Source organism: Aricia agestis, chromosome 16, assembly GCF_905147365.1.
Source record: "Aricia agestis chromosome 16, ilAriAges1.1, whole genome shotgun sequence".
In the NCBI taxonomy this organism is placed as follows: Eukaryota; Metazoa; Arthropoda; class Insecta; order Lepidoptera; family Lycaenidae; genus Aricia; species Aricia agestis.
Window position 1 is genome coordinate 5041301 of NC_056421.1, and position 18577 is coordinate 5059877.

Genomic DNA, 18577 nt, shown 5'->3' on the forward strand with positions numbered 1-18577 from the left:
AGAAGTTACTGACAGACATACTTTCGCATTTATAATATTAGTATGGTTGTTTGCTTGCAGACGTTTTTATCTTAATTTTTCAGCTTGCATCACAAGATACTTGCCAAAATCGTCTCAAGCTGTGAGTAAATTTTTACTGAAGAGGATGAACTCCAATGAGATTTACCTCCACGTAGCATCGAGAGACGACTACTGCCCGCCACTAAAAATACGACGTGCTGTGTTAGTAAAAATATTATTATCTATTTGGTAATTAGGTACCTATTTACCGATTTTCATTCTTAAGGCGAAAGATGCACACAAAACAAAATTTTCTCTGATTGTCTCTGATCTTCTATAAAAGTGAAAATTATAACAATATTATTATTGATAGGTACCTACTTGTATGATGATGTGATAATATTTAAAATTTCCAATTATTTTTCAGAGAAGAAGATAACGATGATGTGGTGAAGATATTGGGCGCGGAGTGTCCGCGTCTACAGGAGCTGTACGGAGACTACTATATCAGCGAGCTGATCTCCCGACATCCTGAGATGAAGAGGAAAATCATTGTTGCCGGAGTAGGTGGTTTTGTGTATTTGAGGTTCACGTAGTTCCATGCGAAACAGTACGACAAACGTGGCGTGCAGTGCGTTGCCACAACAAAAAGAGGCTTATTCTTCCCTGTGATTAATTTTATAGCTTTGCCAGTTTAAGACTGACCTAGAAGTTTCATTAAAGGCTGTAAGCAACTTGCAGTGAATTGATCAGTTAAATATTTAAACCGACTTCTTGTCTTATGAATTCTGATTCCAGACTGATAGAGCAGGGACTTTGTTTTTTAAATTTCTTATTTTATCATTATCAGGCAATTTAAAACTAGAGTATAATATCTCTGACTATAATTAAACCATGTTTAGCGACGAAGACCATGATTCTATGAAAATATTGTCTTCGTCGCTAAAACGTTTATTTGTTAACAGCATCAAAGTGAAGTAGTTGGGGTGATGTGTTTGAGCTCAGAGGTCAACTATGAGACGCTTCAAGATACATACGAGTTGGCCACTTACAATGGCCTACAAAAAGCTACGCCACACGATAAGGAAATTATGAAACGAGAAAACGAGGTTTTGAAAGTCTTTGGGTTAGTATTCATAATAATAACTCCTACACCGGTTCCGGGACGGGTGCCGGTTTCGTTGAAACCATACCAAATACGAAGGAGTAATTTTATAGTGCCCAAGTGTGTGCGCAGTACACAAGAGCACTCTCAATTCCTTTACTCCCATAATCCAGTGGGACGGAAGACTAGTATTTATGTATAACCATTTATAACGAAAATTTATCTTTACATCTACACTAATATTATAAAGAGGAAAACTTTGTTTGTATAATTGTAATGAATAGGCTCAAAAACTACTAAACCGATTTTTAAAATTCTTTCACCATTCGAAAGCTACATTATCCACGAGTAACATAGGCTAAATTTTATTTAGGAAAAAAATAGGTTTCCGTAAAATATTTGGGTTTTTCGGAGACAAGGTGTAAAAAAACGACCAGAAAAGTTCCTTTTTTTTCGTATGCTGCCTAAACTATAAAAGATAGAACCATAAAATGTTCTAATTAATTGTAGATCTTATAAATATCTACAAAAAAGTCCGCGACACACTATACCTATCTATGTCGAGTGAGGCACAACAACAATTTTTTTATTTAAAAAATCTTGTATATTTTTGGATTACATTTAAACGCGTTTATTTTACTCATGCTATTAATCTTTATCAAAATAAATTATTAAATCACTAAGTACAGTTTATGTAGATAATATTTGGTCTTTAAATGACTAAAATTGGACGTTTGGTTTGTTATGGCGAAATTAAAATATGTATTACGATTTCTACTGCACGGCCCGTTGCAAAATGGGCGTCACCAAGGGGAGTTTAGATTTATTACTTCTTTTCAGAGCTAGAATATTACACGCTATTAACATTTTCTTAAATATTTGAAAATGTCTAAGAGAGCCAGGTCGGACGACCATGGCGCCATACTTATCTATACTAATATTATAAATGCGAAAGTATCTCTGTCTGTCTGTCTGTCTGTCTGTCTGTCTGTCTGTCTGTCTGTCTGTCTGTCTGTCTGTCTTGCTTTCACGCCAAAACTACTGAACCGATTGCAATGAAATTTTGTACACAGTTATTCTAGAGTCTGAGAAAGGACATAGGCTACATTTTGATGTGGGAAAATATCTTATTTCCATGAAAATATCGATGAAAATGAATTCGCATTGCGCGTGGCCAGCGCTCATTCCGGGGGTCCTGGGTTCGAGTCCCGCAGGCGGAACAAAAAGTTTTCAATGTTCCTGGGTCTTGGATGTGTATTAAATTAAATTTCAAAAATCTTAAACATATTTTATGTATACTATTATAAAAAATCCAGAAATACATCGATGCAATTTCTAATACGAACATTTTAGTTCTAATACGATTCAACAGATGGCGCTTTATTTTTTACTTAATTCTAACATAGAACTAATCATACTTATTAGTTAGTATGTTTTTGTTTATAGTTTTTAATACCTTAGAATATTATCTATACTAATATTATAAATGCGAAAGTATCTCTGTCTGTCTGTCTGTCTCGCTTTCACGCCAAAACTACTGAACCGATTGCAATGAAATTTTGTACACAGTTATTCTAGAGTCTGAGAAAGGACATAGGCTACATTTTGATGTGGGAAAATATCTTATTTCCATGAAAATATCGATGAAAATGAATTCGCATTGCGCGTGGCCAGCGCTCATCCCGGGGGTCCTGGGTTCGAGTCCCGCAGGCGGAACAAAAAGTTTTCAATGTTCCTGGGTCTTGGATGTGTACTAAAATAAAATTTCAAAAATCTTAAACATATTTTATGTATAATATTATAAAAAATCCAGAAATATATCGATGCAATTTCTAATACGAACATTTTAGTTCTAATACGATTCAACAGATGGCGTTTTAATTTTTACTTTATTGTAACATAGAACTAATCATACTTATTAGTTAGTATGTTTTTGTTTATAGTTTTTAATACGTTAGAATATTATCTATACTAATATTATAAATGCGAAAGTATCTCTGTCTGTCTGTCTGTCTCGCTTTCACGCCAAAACTACTGAACCGATTGTAATGAAATGTTGTACACAGATAGTCTAAAGCCTGAGAAAGAACATAGGCTACTTTTAACTGGAAAAGGGGGTTGTAAGGGGGTGAAAATGCGTAAATTTGGTCAAATTAAGTTAGTTCCAAAAACTTAAATTAGATGGCACCAAGAGTCCCCTAGATCGCGCTATTGCTTGCTCATGCGTATTTCTATAAGAGGTGGTACCATATCTAACTAAGTTTTTCGATTCTTTCGATTGTTTTACACGTCATTAACTAAGAACTCACCTACCAACTTAGATTAGATATCAAATTCAAAAACAACAGCACCAAAACTACTGAACCGATTGTAATGAAATGTTGTACACAGATAGTCTAAAGCCTGAGAAAGGACATAGGCTACTTCTTACAGGAAAAAGGGGTTGTAAGGGGTTGTTTATGCGTAAATTTGTTCAAATTAAGTTAGTTCCAAAAACTGGAATAGATGGCGCCAAGAGTCGCCTAGATCGCGCTATCGCTTGCTCATATGTATTCCTATAAGAGGTGGTACCATGTTGAGTTAATATTTTCGATTCTTTCGATTGTTATACATGTTATTAAATAACTCACGTACCAACATAGAAATCAGAAACAACTGTCTACCAATAATAAATACTAAGGCCCGATTCGACCAAACTTGAAGTTACAAGAGTATAACTATCATGAAAATAATTTTACTCCTTTAATTTACTCTAGGGTATAATCGTTTGCATTTTACCAAGTTACTCAAAGAGTATGAAATAAAATGTCAATTATAGTTCACAATGACACCGACCGTGACAGGTGAACCCTGTTATTCTCAGTTCTCAGCAACTATTCTCAGTTTAATATTTATTCCACCAAAATAGCCCGTTTAATTATTTACTCCCGTTACCTCATACTTGGATTAGAAGTTGGAAAAACGCAAAACCAGCTTACTCTTAGATTAGGAGACAGTTATACTCGAGTAAAATTTTACTCCAGTTTGGTCGAATCCGCCCTAAATAGTTTAATGGCCTATGGGTATTGGCTATTGGGCAAAGCTAAAGTTGTGTAATGCATTATGCAGTTAAGTTGTGTAAAGCTAAATAAGCTTTAAAAGAAAAGTTTAATTTAAAAAAAAACATATTATGTGCACACTACACGGCTGTTTTGGGTATTTTGATTGAAGGGGTACCAGGGTTTTAAAAAGCTTTTGACACCAATTTTATTGACACCGCACGCTATAAACTGAAGTCCACGCGGACGAAGTCACGGGCAACAGCTAGTATATTATAAGTCACTTCAATAAAATAATATGGGCAAAACAACGTTTGCCGGGACAGCTAGTAAAATATAAAAGACTCGGATTTGTATTAACAAATTAGGTCATCATTAAAGCAAGTGACAAGAACATAACCAAAACACGATCCGACACTTTCGCAGGCTGCGTATGCGACTTACCCGAAGTTACGGAAACATCCGAAACTTCGGGTAAGTTTGGCCGACTAGTCGGCCGATTAGTCGGCTTCTTTGCAACCGACTAATTGGCTAGTCGATCAAAGTCATGATCGGCACATCTCTAGTTTACTGTTTAAATGTGACCAAAATTTATCTTGTTCTTTCAGGGATCCCATAATGTGTGGCAGATTAAGTCCGTTCAGCACTTTGGAAAAAGAATTAGCGACGGAAAAGCGCACTCAAACAGGCGTATATGATGTGAGCTTCATTCTGGAATTATTAAAAATTAAGAACAGTTTATCCACACTATATTATAGTTCCAATATTGTATGTGTTTTTTTTTTATGAAGTAAGGGGGCAAACGAGCAAACGGGTCACCTGATGGAAAGCAACTTCCGTCGCCCATGGACACTCGCAGCATCAGAAGAGCTGCATGTGCGTTGCCGGCCTTTTAAGAGGGAATAGGGTAATAGGGGAGGGTAGGAAAGGGAAGGGAATAGGGGAGGGTAGGAAAGGGAATAGGGTAGGGGATTGGGCCTCCGGTAAACTCACTCACTCGGCGAAACACAGCGCAAGCGCTGTTTCATGCCGGTTTTCTGTGAGAACGTGGTATTTATCCGGTCGAGCCGGCCCATTCGTGTCGAAGCATGGCTCTCCCACGTATGTCTGTCTGTTAATTCTTAGCATACAAGTTGTAAAGATTTTGTTGACATTTGGTATGCAGATAATTTGAATCCCGGGAAGGGATATAGGATATTTTTATCCTAGAGAAAGATACATTGTTCCTATGTAATAAGTTTTGCTGGTAACGTCTTGTACTTAAATAGGTATATAAGATATGAATCTCGTTTTAGGGAAAACAGAATTCTACCCAGAAGACAGATCGATTGAAAACCAAAGTCATTTTCCAACATGATACCGACGAAGTGGAAATTCGACATCATTCTATGGACAAAGTTTGCGATAATAATGACAATATTAATATAATTCCCAGTCCCTCGTTTGTCGATGTTATAGGAGATGATTCTTTTGACTACGACATTGTTAATATAAAAGAGAATCTCTTATCAGTACCAGATGCTTTGATGCATGAGATGAACTTGTAAGTATGTTGCTTTACAATGCTTTTGTTAAGTTTGGCGTGTAACACATAAAGTTAATATACCTAACGGAATAGAGAAACAAAGGCCTGAGCAAGAGAGATGTCACTATCAGTAGCACTGCGTGGTAAAAAGAGACGTGTGATACATGACAGCAGCACTCTTTTTTTGACGTCCAGTCGGCACGTGCCGCACGTTGACAATTTAATCTCATAGAATTCATGTTCAATCATGCTTGTGTTAGTGTATACGTACACATATTTTTCACACAGATGAAAACCAATTTTGGTTTCGTTTGACAGCTCGAGATATTTGCTCTATTCCGCTAGGTATATTAACTTTATGGTGTAACACTAATCTAACATTTTGACTTTTTATCCAGTCAAGAATTGAGAAATAAAAAAATCTCAAGTGATGAGAGAGATGGTGGAAAACATGGGAAGAAGCCCCTAACACGTGGGTAACAATTTTGTGCCACTTAATATCTATGGAAAAAGGACTTATAAAATTGAGATCTCGCAGTAGAACTGTTAATAACTTTAGTTATTACTTATTTATAATTTTAGATGGACCATCTGAATTGAAAAGGCTAAAGACACAACGAAAACATTATTCAGGCGGTCCTGACGCTTTCATTATAGAGTTATTTGCTTTGAGGGAAGACATAGACGCAATGTAAGTATTTTAGCGAATATACAAAATATTGAAATTGCTATTTATTATTTACTCTATTTTATGCATTGTTTTCAGACATGCTTTTGAGTTACTTCAAGGCGCGTTTGAAATAATGCCAGACCTTGATTATTGCCTTATTAGTCTTCCTTGTGAGACCAAAACTTTTCAATTGCTGCGACATTTCTGTGTAAGTAATAAAATTGTAATTAGTCCCGTCCCGATACATATCGATACTTGTCTCATTCACTCAAAGTAATATATAGCAATATAAATATATTGCTATTGCTAGAGTAAGTAAGTAAGACAAGTATAGGTCTACCAGAATCTGATGGCAAAAAGTGAGAAAATAAATTGACTAAATAAATTGAAAAAAAGAATAAAACATTGTCATCCTTTTTTATTCCTTTAGCGGCTTATTTTGTGTGTGAAACATGCAAATATAAAAATTTATCCAATGATCAAGGATATTTTTTGAAAATTTGCTGTCAAAAATTGCCATCAGATTCCGGTAGACCTATAGTTATGATGATTCGATGAATGTACGAAAATTTACCGTCTACGTCCTGTGCATACTGCAACCGGACTATGAGTAATATCGTCCCGTAAATTTGCATCATAAAATGTATGATTAAGAAATATTCTAGGCACTTACTTAATTCTTAAAGAAATATACTTACCTACTTATCTTGAATTGCGATAAATACAAAATATTTCAGTTTGTGCCCACGAAACCTGATGTCAACTCCAAATATGCACTTTATGTCGCCCACCGCAGTTCAGTTTTCAGGTAAGATCAAGCACCTAAAATAATATTCTAATGATGCACATTATTGTTCTACTATACTTATTCTTAACTTTGGTTTTATCACACATAGTGTATAATATACCAGTATATAAACGTTTGTGTGGTAAAATAATTACATACTATTAGTAGATAACAAAACGCTGTTAATTAATTTACATACAAAATGTTTATTATTGTATATTTATTAAATGATTTCAGCAAATTACGAGTACGCAAAGCCGAGATTATTGACATACCTCAAATTGCCAGTTTCCTACAAAGCATAGACTGTAGAGACATTGTATGGACGGTGGAGAACACTATACTGAAAAACAATGATTTAAAATGTTACGTGTTCATGAGTGCTCTGAATTTGGTCGGCATTGGTCTTTTGGAGTAAGTTCTTTTGGCCCTTTTGTTTTCTTAAACTACTCTGGTGTGGTGGCCTAAGCCACTCCAGCTGATTTTGGAATGAGACAATAGATTTTTATTATATTTTGTCTCATTCTAACTCACATACTTAAGTATAATAGTAGGTACATTTGTCTAATAAAAAGTCTCTTCTCCGAAACAGCTCAACTGATTGTTTCAGTAATTTCTGTTTTGGATAATTCATCAGTCATCACTATAAGATGTAGTAGAGCAGACATACCCCTAAATGTTCAATACTTAATTGTTTTATTTTGGAATTAACTTTTGATGTTCATCATACTGTGATTTAGCATTTGAAAACACAATAATAAGTTTTATTCATATTTCAGACCAGCTGACGAACTAAACCTAGTAGAGACCACTTTCAACATGTCACCGTATCATTTCCGCAAATACCACCAAGCGGACCCAATAGGAAGCTACGCTATTATCAAATCAGTCTTCGTATATCCGGTTTTTGAGCCTCACTTCCGGTTCTTCGCTAGAGATATGATGAGACTATCGGGGAGTACAACACTCATGTTTTTGACCGCTTATAGGAATAAATGGGTAATCTATGCTATACTAAGACCCAGTTTCATCAAGCAATGTTAAATAAATAATGGCTTGTTAAATCAGGTAATCTATCGAGCGTTCCACCATACCCTAATGTCATGTTAAATCACCTAACACGGCGTTAAATTTAATTCCTGCTATGGAGGTCCGTTAAATATTTAACAGGCTGTTATATGAGTCAAAATAACAACTTTCAAAGACAATAATATGCAATATCAATAAAAGAATCTGTTTTGACTTTTGAGTATTTTCGCCATGTTTCCGCTACGTCCTTATTATTAATTATTTTCATAGTTATGAATAATTATTTATTTTCACTTTGCCAAAAATTCAGCCTTCGGATTTTCCTTGACATTGCAAATATACTAACTTGTATCAAAATTACCAAACCGAAATATGTAAATAAAAGTTTGTATTGCGATTCATGTTTTCAGCTTTGACAGATAATAATTATTAACCTGGTAAATTAAGAACTAATATAGCGTAACAAATGTATGTGATCAGTGATATTTTAATTTGATCGCATTATCTACTATTATACTACTATGGAAGAAAGTGACACATTGCAGCAAACATGTCGTATTAATCTTGTACATTGCAATTTCGTCGCCTTATAACAAGAATGAACGAATTGATAGTTGTTCACTCGTTGTTCACTTAACATTGCATTTACTAATCCGCTGTTACATTTTTACTGTGGGACATAAGTATTTTAACAGTCTGTTTAATTTTCCAAGGTCCGTTAAGTAATGCCTTGTTAGGATTTAACAAACAGAGGTTGGTGAAATTGGGTCTAATATTATTAAATGCGAAAGTGTGTCTGTTTGTCTGTTACCTCTTCAAGCCCAAACCGCTGAACTGATTTTACTTGAGCGCCGATTTTACTTGACTTACATTGAGCGCCGGGAAAGGACATAGGATATATCCCGGAAAATGCACAGTTACCGCGCGATTAACGAATTTTGGCGCAACGGAGTTGCAGTTGTCATCTAGTGTTTTTTTTTTTTTTTCTTTTCAAATGTAGCTTTTTCGACGAAAACGTGTAAAACAAAATTAATAATTAATTAATGAAAATGAATTATTTTAAATCGCTCCGGCAGTTTCGTACCTATCCAATGCTGTAAATCTTGCTTAATATAATATACTTATGTGAACTTTCAAAATAAAGTACAACAGGTCATTTATACAACTATGTTGCTGTCTGTGTTGTTGTATGTATAGCCACAGAATAGATAATAGTACAAGTAGTACAGCTTAGCCCTACGAATAATAAATAGTTTTTATTATTCGTAGGCTTATCCACTCTGTAAAGCAGATCGTACGCGCCGTACGCGTCGAACGCACCGCATAGTACACGAAATGCGACTCGTACGGTGCGGACGAATGTGCGAGGTTTCACATCATTTCATACAAATTCCAAAATGCCGCAAGTGCGGCGCGTGGGAGCTGATAAACGTGCGATCATTAACTTCAATTATATTTTTTACTAAGATGTGTTACGTTTATGATTGTAGAGCTTGAACAAAGCTAACACTCTGGTGGGCTCCATGGTTCCCATACTGCCTAGGATATCTGAGATGCCCTCGTCACCAGCCCTGAGTAATTGGATGGATATGTCTCCGACAATGTAAAACACCTTTTAAATAATCACAATTTTAAATTAAAAAAGTAACTCTTAAACCGTGTTTTTTTAATGTGCGAACGCGGCGACCGAATTAACAAATTCCGTAACGAAAAGCCTAACACCCTCCACTGCGGCGGCGGTGCCAGATTTCGGCACGGTGTTTGTGTGCATGTGACTACACGTATGCGAATTATAATTGCATAAGTTGATAAGAAGTGTTTAAATGCAATTGCTTTACCGCGGCAGTCCCCGAGTGCCACACGTTTCTTTTTCCAGAATGCCATTTAGTGCGTGGATGTTGAGTAAGAAGCTAACAAGCATACCGCAAGTTAATGTTAACACGAGAATAGTGATCGTTGGCGCCTCAAGAACTGCTATAGCTTTTCTCAATGCTCTTTTATTCAGGTATATCAAACAACTAAGTAGATGATATTGACCGTAACTTTTTCTCACAGGCTACTTTTACTTAGTAGTGTCTTATCTGGGTCAAATAAAAAAAATGTCAAATAGTTTTGGAGCTGAAAAAACAAACAACCTCGTTCACTATTTTATTTAAAAAAAAAGATTTTATAAATATAAGCACTGCTGTACGCCACTATATCCTAGTCTGCGAAGGCCCTAAACTCCATAAAATATGTGTAACAAACTCTTAAAGATTTTTCACTTCACTGACACGTCATCATACAATTTTAGCATAAATATCTGCAAAACTTCTCTTTTGATTTCAGTGACACATCCACCTATCTACTCTTCACCAACATAACCCTAGTGTCGACACAAGGTATGCCATACTGTCGACGTCACGATATCCGTGCCGAAACAATGTTCAACAAGTACAAAACTAACTCCGATAAGTATATGAAGAGCGTCCCTTACACTTATTACGTGAACGTCGTGAAGGGACGGATGGTAAAAATTGACAAGTAAGTTATGCATCTAATGCGGCGTGTAAATTCAGCACTGTTGGGCAGGGAAGTGGGCAGCGCGAGAATATAAATACGAGGGCTGCTATTTATGTATCCGGAACTGGCCACTTACAAGAACAATATTTAAAAAGTAATTACAACATTTGAAAATAGAACTCTTTGGTTGAAGAATACATTTTGTTTCATGTGACTGTCAATTATTTTTCCATTGTGGCGTCATTTTGAAAATTGCGTGTCTTCATTTGCCATGGATTTAACGCGTGAACATTTTCGTGCAATGATTTACTACGATTTTCGGCGTGGGCTAAATCAACAACAGTGCTTTATTCAACTCACCGCAACTTTTGGAGATGAAGCACCATCAAAAACCACTGTTTATCACTGGTACAGTGAGTTTAATCGTGGGCGGTCTATGCTCACGGATGAAAATAAAGAAGGTCGCCCAAAAACAGCTGTTGTCCCACAAAATATAGATGCTGTGCGGGAACTAATAATGCGTGATCGTCATGTTACATATCGCGAGATAGAGGCGTCCTTAGGCATAAGTATGACGAGCATACATAAGATATTACACGAACATTTGGCTATAAAAAAAATATGTTCGCGTTGGATTCCGCACAACTTGACAATCGATCAAAAACGGGCTCGTGTCGATTGGTGCAAAAAAATGATAAAAAAATACAACCGTGGTACGTCAAAAGCCGTTTATAATATCTACACAGGTGATGAATCTTGGATCTATGCATATGACCCCGAAACTAAACAACAGTCAACGGTGTGGGTGTTCCAAGATGAGCCGAAACCAACAAAAGTTACTCGTGCAAAAAGTACTTTGAAGCAAATGGTCGCCTGTTTTTTTGGAATTAATGGACATGTGGCTACAGTGCCATTAGAGAATCGTAAAACGGTTAATTCTGAATGGTATACGACCATTTGTTTACCAGAAGTCTTTGAAGAAATAAGAAAGGACAACCGACAACGCAGAATCATATTACATCACGACAATGCTAGCTGTCACACCTCAGCTGAAACAACTCAGTTTTTGGAGGGTCAAAAGATCGAATTGACTGGTCATCCGCCGTACAGCCCTGATTTGGCACCTAACGATTTCTTTTTATTTCCATACGCGAAGAACAAATTACGTGGTCAACGTTTTTCGAGCCGCGAAGAGGCTGTTGATGCGTTCAAAATGCACGTTTTGGAGATACCTCAATCAGAATGGAAAAAGTGCTATGAAAATTGGTTCCAGCGTATGCAAAAGTGTGTCGATCATCGCGGCGAATATTTTGAAAAGCAATAAAACCATATTAAATGATATATGTTTGTTTCTTTTTTTAATTCCGGATACATAAATAGCAGCCCTCGTAGTCACTCGCGCTGCCATTCGTCATGCCGCTGTCACTTGTCATGCCTCTGACACTCGTCATGCCGCTGCCACTCGTCATGCCGCGACCACTCGTCATGCAGTTGCCACTCGTCATACAGCTGCCACTCGTCATGCCTCTGCCACTCGTCATGCCGCTGCCACTCCTCATGCCGCTGCCACTCGTCATGCCGCTGTCACTTGTCATGCCTCTGACACTCGTCATGCCGCTGCCACTCGTCATGCCGCGGCCACTCGTCATGCAGTTGCCACTCGTCATACAGCTGCCACTCGTCATGCCTCTGCCACTCGTCATGCCGCTGCCACTCCTCATGCCGCTGCCACTCGTCATGCCGCTGTCACTTGTCATGCCTCTGACACTCGTCATGCCGCTGCCACTCGTCATGCCGCGGCCACTCGTCATGCAGTTGCTACTCGTCATACAGCTGCCACTCGTCATGCCTCTGCCACTCGTCATGCCGCTGCCACTCCTCATGCCGCTGCCACTCGTCATGCCGCTGTCACTTGTCATGCCTCTGACACTCGTCATGCCGCTGCCACTCGTCATGCCGCGGCCACTCGTCATGCAGTTGCCACTCGTCATGCCGCTGCCACTCGCCATGCCGCGGCCACTCGTCATGCAGCTGTCATCTCGTTTCCACATCAACGCGATAGAAAGAAAGGAAGAAGTATTGATGTGTCAATAGAATAATTTTTCTTCCGCTACGCGTCCGGACTATATCGGTAATAGCAATCCATGCGATTTAATACTAAGTATACGGTTACAACGTTTTGAATTTTGATCATATGGTATATTTGCTAAATTATAAAGATAAAGTTAATTTTTTTCAGGCGCGAGAAATATATTCAACTGGCTAACGGAAGTAGATGTGACTACGATCAACTATTTCTCTTGTTTGGTAGACAGTACCAACATCCGCACCATTTGGACGATATCATAAACACTGAAAAGAACTGGTAAGTTCTCAGTTGTAACCTTAACCTAGTAACTTTAAGTAACTGTAACCTAGACTGGCCAATCTAAGTCAAACTAAAGTACGGTAAGTAAAAATTAACCGGCAGAACCTTATCGTTAGTGTAAGACGAAAAGAGGTGGTTTTCGATATTGTTGGTTTCTTTTTTTTGCGGTTTATACAGTGTGTAACAAAAATAAGTGATAATACTTTAGGGTGTGTACGTGTTCCTTGTAGAGAGTTCACTGTGAAAGTAGCAGCTCTGAAGGACGAAACTCTCTACAAGGAACACGTACACACCCTAAAGTATTATTACTTATTTTTGTTACACCTGTATATCAGTTTTCTGATCTTTTTTTTCAGCACTGATGATGGCAGATACAAACGTATGGACGTGCCTGAATTTGAGGCACCCATAGAACCCTACAATCTGCCAAGGAATCTTTTTCTAATCAACACCTTGTTGGACGCCAACAAAGCCGTATCTTTCGTCAAATCTTTTGACCTCAAATGTGACGGTAAGAACGAAACTTTTGAAATTGAGATGTTTTAAACTTAGGCAAACTTCGAAAAAGGAGCTTTTTTTATTAAATAAGGGGGCAAACGAGCAAACGGGTCACCTGATGGAAAGCAACTTCCGTCGCCCATGGACACTCGCAGCATCAGAAGAGCTGCAGGTGCGTTGCCGGCCTTTTAAGAGGGAATAGGGTAATAGGGGAGGGTAGGGATGGGAATAAGGAAGGCACGCGAAGGCAAATGCTGTAATAACAACATAATACCAAATACCGTATTACAAAAATTAGAACTAAAGAAATTTATTCTTCACAAACTGAACAAGTAAATGACAATGATTCCTCTAAAGACGTTCATCTTTACTCTTTAGTTAAGTACCTACTTATACATAGGTACTATCAGAGGAGTTGATTCCTTTGCAAATCGGGGACCTAAGTAGTTTGGTTGCGTTACGTCAAACCCAGCTGACAGATCACAATTAACATTGATGATTGAATTGACATATTCGACCAAATAACGTTGGTCTGTCAATTGCATATGAATCAATTTCCTCGATGGTACATAATAATAATTATTATTATTATTTCATAATAATATTGTATTATTTTCAAATTATATTCAGATAGGTTGTTGTTGTCTTTACGTTATTTAGTGAAATTCTGGTGGTTTGAAAGGCGATTTAGGTTTTAGCGGTTTCTGGTGGTTTACGCTGCTGAATTTGGTGGGTTAGTAAAAAAAAAGTTGGCAACACTGTGTCTCGTTCTACTTATCTCTTTTTTGCTTGCCACGGCTCACGATATTATTTTTTCTACAAAAAAAATCGTTTGCTTTTTGCCTAAATGTCATTACAAAGGCTTTAAATCATGTGCAAGTGCGCAAGAATAATGTTTATTATTATAATTTACAAAGTGATTAATTTAACTGCGCATACGTCATACAGTTTCTTTTTTCTCTTTCATTTGGAAGCTAAACCATATTTAATTTTTGCAGACAAAATCATCGTGTACGGTTCGTCACTTAATCCTTACTGCTGTATCGCCACACTTCTGGAGTTGAATGTTCCGGGGGAAAACATCATATTCGTGGAGCCTTTTCCCGACGAAAACCCAAGAAAAACCCGAGTGCCTGTGTTTTGTAATCTCTACGTAAGTAGCCAAACATTGTTAATTGCATTATTATTATAATAATTTTAAAGCAAACTTTTTTCTAATATAAGATCTTTTAAAGGATCCGGGGATTTCGCACACAATAGAAGTAAAACATTGCGAGGAATATGTACTTTGATTACTGTTTGTTATCTCTAATAAATTAAAAAAAAGTATGTCTGTCTATTTTGTAACATCTTCATGCTTAAATTGTTCATCGATTTTGATATTATATTTTGGAAAATTGGAAAAAAGTACGGTTTCCGCGACGACAGAGTTGTGGCTTGCTAACATTGCTAACATTTTGCAATCAACAGGTGGATAAAACTGTCCGAGAATCCATGGAAAAGTTGAAAATACAAGTATACAGATCTTATTACTTCAAATCCTGGACCGTTGATGTTGATAATTTTGTGTCTGATGTTTCGTTCACTTCAGCTACTAAAATAATAACGTTGCCGTGTGTCGCGTTCTTTTATTACGGACGGAAAGCTGTGAATAAGGAGGCTTTTGTAGGTAAATATGATTCATTCGTATGTAGAAATAATATAATTAATTTTTTGGAAACAAAAAGATAATGCCAGGTTACGTTGCTAAAAGGTGACATTTATCAGCATGCACGCGCCGAACGCGCCGCATTTTAGAATTCGTTGTACGAAATGATGTGAAACCTCGCACATTCGTCCGCACCGTACGCGCCGCATTTCGAGTACTATGCGGTGCGTGCGCGTATGGTGCGTACGGTGCTAATGAATGTGCGATCAGCTTTAATTTTTTTTATTTTATGAAATAAGGGGGCAAACTATCAAACTGGTCACCTGATGGAAAGCAACTTCCGTCGCCCATGGAAACTCGCAACATCAGAAGAGCTGCAGGTGCGTTGCCGGCCTTTTAAGAGGGAATAGGGGAGGGTAAGGAAGGGAATAGGGTAGGGGATTGGGCCTCCGGTAAATTCACTCACTCGGCGAAACACAATGCAAGCGCTGTTTCACGCTGGTTCGAAAACAATAATAATTGTCTTACGCCTTTTTGAACCAGTCTGAATTTACTAGTCTAAAATCTGAATATCTAACGCTCACAGACTTCTTGTTCCTTCTTCCACAGCACTAAATAAAAGTGGTATAGTATATGACGGTGGGATCCAAATAGACCATCAGTTCAGGACCAATGACTCGTCTATATACGCGGCAGGCTCAGTCACTAGGTACCACAGAAGTTACTTTGCTGATCACAAGCGATTGAAGTATTTTGATGCTTTCGAAATAGGTACTAAGGTAAGTCTTAGTAAGTAGCAAACAAAAAGTATATTTAAGTAACTTAGTAGGAAAAAGAAATGGTGAGTTAGAAGTAATATGTTTACATAAAGAACTATACGAGCATGGATTTCTGTAGACAGCTACGTAATTGTACTACAATTCTCTGACACGAGCAATACAACAAGTAATGTGCAGCCCTCAGTAAAGAAGTTATGCTTACCTAAGGTAGAAACCACATTGATTTCATTATGTTCACGATCGTTGAAACCATAATATTATATTATTTTATATGAAATTGTTTGTTTCAGCTTGGCGAACAAATTCGAAATGACCTTGATCCGCTGATGCCCATAAAACAAAGGAATCGCAAAGAAAACGAAACATTCTACCAGCCTCCTCATCTCAAATCGCCTTATGTACTGCACTGCTCTCTCCCTGGACTCAGATACTTAGAAGTTAGATCTCCGGGAAAGAAGATGCCGCATCACTATGTACAGTTGTTGGATTATAACGTGAGTACTTATTATTAAATACTGCGGGGCTAAAATGGTCACATTTAGCAATTCCTCTCAATCAATTCAGCAAATGAATTATCAAAACTGTCAAAATGACAAATGACAAATACTGATTTGACAAAAATACAGAAATGAATTGCAAGCAGAGAGATTTTGCGATTTTAGAAAAATGAATCATATTATGATTCATATCATGATTCTCCAAAGCGACCATTTTAGCCCCGCTGCAAGACGTCTGCAACTCCGTTGCGCCAAAATTCCTTAATCGCGCGAGAATCGTACTTTTTTCCGGGATTGAAAGTAGTATGTCTATAATAGGTCCTTTCCCGGGACTCAAGAGTATCTCTATGCTTTTCAGCCAAATCGGTTCAGCGGTTTGGGCGTGAAGAGGTAACAGAGAGACAGGCACACTTTCGCATTTATTATATTAGTATGAAAGTATGGATATGGATTCTCGAGTCTTAGAGGACTCGAAGGAGTCATTGATAGTAATTTCTAATATACAGTCCATATTTCAGGGTTTCGTACTAGAAACTTTCAAAGGCGGTTACTTCAAACTGCACCTGACCAAGGACTTCAGAGTCGACGCTATAACTTGTCTGACGTCGGAGAACCGATCTCTAATAGACTTCAAACATATTTACGGCCTACCTTCAAGTGTACTGAACAACGTGTTTTTGAGGTTTATGGTAAGAATTTTCATCCATTAATTCTAAGAAAGATATTATAGACATTATCTTATCTTATACTTATATAAAATTCTCGTGTCACAATGTTAGGCCGCGTACTCCTCCGAAACGGCTTTACTGATTTTAACCAAATTTTATATGCATATTCAGTGGGTCTGAGAATCGGCTACTGGGTACTTATTATATTGATAAGTGCATTTGTTGAATAAATAATAGTAAATTATTACAACTCGAGACTGACGGCGACCATTGTTGGTGCGATGGGATAGCGATAGACGTGATAGCCATGGTGACATACTTATTTACGTCACTCCAATAAAATAATACGCCGAAATACTTTATATGGCAAAGAAACCTTTGCCGGGACAGCTAGTATAAATTTAAATGTCTCTCTCTTTCTTAGGATTACTGGATGAAAATTCTTATTTTAAAGTATAGTTATAGATTATGGAGCACGCTATTCATACCCATCGACTTGTCTCTTGAGACACGTAACAAGGAGGCTATAGCAATTCTCTGCAGTCTGTTTTTGGTCGATACTTCTAGTTGAAAAATATAATATTTGTGTAAAGTTACTTGTACTAGTATATATTCTGTGGTAAAGTGTAAAATAAAATAAGTAAGTAATAACTAATAACGTTTTAAATATCTGATCTTTTTTCCAGACAAAGAGGATAGACAACTTATATGAATTCTTCGAGTCGTCGTGGGCGAGCTTCCTTTATCATGAGCAGAGCCAAGATTTGTTCGCATCAGTCAAGGAAATTTTGCCGAAGGCTAGTTTCTACTATCTAGCTAGGCTAGTTTTACCTAAAGTATTATGTAACTTTGTAAGGCGTTACTAATTTTTTTAATTAACAGCAGTAGTTATGATCACTTAACTTTAATTTGATGAAAATTCTTAGAGCGCTTTCGCACTTCGATCCGAATCCGATCCGAACCCGAGATTCACGGATGACGGAGAAAAATGAGGTATCCGAAGTCGGATTTAGTGCGTAAGCTATCATAGAAACAGTTCCACGTCCGCTCCGGAGCGTATTTTCACGGGTACGTAACAGTAAACTGCAACGGAACTGCCAGAAAAAGACCATACGTTTTCTGTAAAACTCTTCAATAACTTAAAGCTACCTATTAAATAAATATAATTGAGTGTGGCCTGCATGGGCGTGCCCAGGTACGGGCAGGGAGGGCAGCTGCCCCCCCCCCCCTGGAATATAAGATGAACGTCAATTTTCCTGGCAAGTGGGGATTGTTGGAAACAAAATATATTTTCAGTCAGAGTAATAAAAATTTACGCTGCGCAGACGACAGACTATCCGTGACGCACTTTTTAGTCCGTGGAAATAGAACCTATACAATTATATTATGCATTAACGCACACGACTCACAGCGCAGACGTGTGCATTACTGCATAATATAATTGCATAGGTTCTATTTTCACG

General features: G+C 37.4%; 1 protein-coding gene across 2 annotated transcripts in view; it reads left to right on the plus strand.

Moving 5' to 3' along the window:
* LOC121735093 (cilia- and flagella-associated protein 61-like) overlaps positions 1-18577 on the plus strand; it is a 29256-nt gene that overhangs the window by 4636 nt on the left and 6043 nt on the right. The window contains exons 4-25 of one of the 2 annotated variants that reach the window (XM_042125788.1): positions 84-222; positions 428-563; positions 966-1126; positions 4752-4842; positions 5439-5686; positions 6067-6140; positions 6251-6359; positions 6435-6546; positions 7076-7146; positions 7363-7539; positions 7905-8124; positions 9645-9757; positions 10031-10159; positions 10483-10677; positions 12896-13021; positions 13381-13535; positions 14521-14675; positions 14993-15191; positions 15780-15949; positions 16240-16443; positions 16965-17135; positions 17801-17911. In XM_042125788.1, the coding sequence (XP_041981722.1) occupies positions 84-222; positions 428-563; positions 966-1126; positions 4752-4842; positions 5439-5686; positions 6067-6140; positions 6251-6359; positions 6435-6546; positions 7076-7146; positions 7363-7539; positions 7905-8124; positions 9645-9757; positions 10031-10159; positions 10483-10677; positions 12896-13021; positions 13381-13535; positions 14521-14675; positions 14993-15191; positions 15780-15949; positions 16240-16443; positions 16965-17135; positions 17801-17911 (3266 nt within the window). Of the gene's footprint in view, positions 1-83; positions 223-427; positions 564-965; positions 1127-4751; positions 4843-5438; positions 5687-6066; positions 6141-6250; positions 6360-6434; positions 6547-7075; positions 7147-7362; positions 7540-7904; positions 8125-9644; positions 9758-10030; positions 10160-10482; positions 10678-12895; positions 13022-13380; positions 13536-14520; positions 14676-14992; positions 15192-15779; positions 15950-16239; positions 16444-16964; positions 17136-17800; positions 17935-18577 lie in introns of both variants that reach the window. The other variant, XM_042125787.1, reaches the window with a different exon arrangement.